The 2995-nt window shown below is 37.2% G+C and overlaps 1 protein-coding gene across 1 annotated transcript in view; it reads right to left on the bottom strand.

Annotated features, from left to right (window-relative positions):
* LOC107300581 (dystonin-like) overlaps positions 1-2991 on the bottom strand; it is a gene marked incomplete at both ends in the record, with an annotated part of 11790 nt that extends 8799 nt beyond the window's left edge. The window contains 6 exons of the mRNA XM_015829895.1: positions 317-412; positions 1838-1942; positions 2036-2197; positions 2287-2364; positions 2582-2710; positions 2812-2991. Of these exons, the coding sequence (XP_015685381.1) occupies positions 317-412; positions 1838-1942; positions 2036-2197; positions 2287-2364; positions 2582-2710; positions 2812-2991 (750 nt within the window). The remainder of the gene's footprint in view (positions 1-316; positions 413-1837; positions 1943-2035; positions 2198-2286; positions 2365-2581; positions 2711-2811) is intronic.
* Positions 2992-2995: the final 4 nt, after the last annotated feature.

The following is a 2995-nucleotide window of genomic DNA, read 5'->3' on the forward strand; positions in this document are numbered from 1 at the left end:
GGGAGAGGGAGGGAGGGAGGGAGGGAGAGAGAGATCAAAACAGTAATGGTTACTGATTTTTTTTACAAGATTTATATACAATATACTGGACCAGTAGAATCACACTACTGGAATAATATAAAAAATAGTCTCTTTGAAACATCTGACTTAAACGGGTAAAAACTGTATCTTCGTCTTAACACATTTTTCACATCTGTGAATTTTAAACATTCTTCTACACTGCTTAGCTGAGAACCACATTAAAATTTCCTTCTTGGTAGTATAGCTACAGCTGAAATCTGCAATCATGTCACAGTATCTTCAATTTAATCCATACCTCAAAATATGCAGTGTTTTCTCTTAAGTGCTGTTCAACACATTGGCAGAGCTGTAAAATCCAGCTCCACTGGGTTTGCATTGCAGCTCGGTAGGCCTGAAGGATACAGAGAGAGATAAAGAACCACGTGTGTCTATGCAATCTCAGCCCCAGTTCTCTCTAACGAGAGAAAGAATATGAATAGATTTTCCCTCCCCCATTCCTAATGCCTTTGTCTCAACTGTATGCAGTAGAACAAAAGCACTCTCTAAAATATAAATTGCTCTACAAAAATAGTAAAAATTTTCTGAAAAGTCAGGTTGACTGCAATTTAGAATCTAAACACCTTGACTCCAGCTTATATTATTGGATAGTGGCTGCCTGTCAAGTTGGCTAAAACTAGTGACACTCGCTACAGAATCCGGTAGAGCGTATTGTTTAATAACAAGGACAGATCACAAAGATCATCGGCTTCTAGTTTTTAAGTATTGTTGTAGAATATCCATACTGACAGAGATACAGAATCAACTAACTTGTGGTCAGTATTGAAACTCGGAGGTGCCCATATGTGCTAGCTACAGTCTTTGGTTGCAAGAGATTATTCTACAACAGTGTTTCTCAACCTCAGCAAGTTTAAGTTGAGTGGATTTCAGCTTCTGGGAGCTGAAATCCACTCTTCTTAAAGTTGCTACGGTTGAAAGTACTTATTATATTTCTTAATTCCAATCCAAAATAAATATAATGTCCATGTAAGATCTGTAATAATATATAATTGTGATGCATAACAGCAATGAAACATTTATAGGGAGAGGCTCCTTATTACAAATGAGCAAGAAAAATGCTGCCCCCCCGCTCTAGGGGTACTAGATTCACTCTTATTCAAACGTTAGATGGTGCTATGGTACTGGAGTTCTCCATGGGGAAAAAGAGCACTCTGCATTCCTTTTTAAGTAACTCAAAACAATCAGCAGTGAAACACAGCCAGTGAGGACAAGAAATAGAACAGAATACAATAGAAGAAACCAGGAAGAATTCAGGAAGAAACCACAATGGGCTAGTTGGAACCCTAAACAGGAGGGCCAAGTTTTGCAATCTTGTTTCATTCATTTTAGGACCCTAGCAAGGTGTCATGCTGAATTTTAAAGACTAACAAATGCACTGAGTCATAACCTTTCATGCTCAACTAAACGTATATTGCAAGAAAATTTTATGTGCAGCAATGCAGCAATAACACAAAATGGAAATAGTTATCTGGAGCTCTAATGTGTACAAGATGAAATCCGTGATGCCCGTTATTGACTACCATTGGAAACAGAAATACAGCAGAGGACTAAACAGGAAATAATTTCACAAGATTGTATATGAGTTTTCTCCACGGTTTTCAACAAAAGCTGGGGGGGGGAAGGGCTGGTGTTAGAATAAACACAACAAACATACAACCAACTGAGGAAGGCTGTAATTCTGCAGAAAGTTATTTAAAAGTGTTGCTCTAAATTTGGAATCCTACAAAAAGTGCTTCTAAAGCCAGATTTAATAACCTACCTCAATAGTTAATCTCGCAGGGTGGTTTTCAAAGAGCAATTGTTCTGCTATTTCCTGAACTGATTTAATAACTTCTTCTTTCTGGTCAAGTTCTCTCATCAGATCCTTTCAAATTAAAAAAAAAAAAAGCTTTTGAAACCTGCAGCAAGTAGGAAAGAATACGTTCAGCTTTATTTTTAACACATTACTAAATCTTACGGCATGATATTCCTTTTTCCTTGCTATATTTGTGTTCCTTTCACTCCAGTCGTGTGCAACTTCCTCCTCTTCCTTTTCATTCAACCATATAAGTTCCCGAGTGGCACGTGACACAAAATTGTGAAGGGTGTCAAGGTGTCTTTCCTGATTTCTAGAGGCATTCTTGAAAAGACAAAAAAACAAAGTTTGATTTTGCTTACATTGCCAAGGAACATCCCACTGAGACCTGGACTTCTTGACAATGATCTTACCAAGAGTTTTGCATATTGACTCTCCAGTTTGTGCAATTTTTCTGTATAGCTGAGTTTGAGGGGAGCAGTCATTTGGATCTGGGTAGAACAAACTGGATTAGAGATTTTTTTTAAAGAAAGAAAAGAAAAGCCACCAGACACACAACAGTTAACAGGAGGATTGTGCATTTCTTATTATTCATTTAATTAATATAACAAAGTGATTCTTCTTTAAGCCAAGTGCAGTTATACAACAAGTTAAAACCTATGCATGTTTTTAAAATATGTACAGTCACCAGGTGTTTTTATGCTGTACCTCACTGATTTTTGCTTCTTTAAGACTTGATTCAAATTCTTCAATAGCTTTGTGAACATTCTTGTGATTTTCAACATGGCTTTCAACACCTGGCAAATCTGAACCCCATTCAGCTCGGTCAAGCTGTACCTGTTAAAGGAATGGTTTAAAAAATTAAACTTGATCCATTGAATAAATAAGAAAAAATGATCAAGTGCAGATGAAGACCATACACGACGTCAAGATGTTACCTGCATTTCATCCACCCATCTTAAGAGGTCCTGGACAAATTTCATATTGACTTCTTCTTCTGTTAAATTCTGATCAATGAAAGCCGATTTCATCAGAGGCTTCCGAATCTGTGTCAATTTGAGTGTTTGAAGTGCACCTGTGTCAACTCCAGTTATGTAGCTTTGAATTAACCGTGGTGGGAAG

This window comes from Protobothrops mucrosquamatus, unplaced genomic scaffold, assembly GCF_001527695.2.
Source record: "Protobothrops mucrosquamatus isolate PMUCROS unplaced genomic scaffold, P.Mucros_1.0 scaffold7523, whole genome shotgun sequence".
NCBI lineage: Eukaryota > Metazoa > Chordata > Lepidosauria > Squamata > Viperidae > Protobothrops > Protobothrops mucrosquamatus.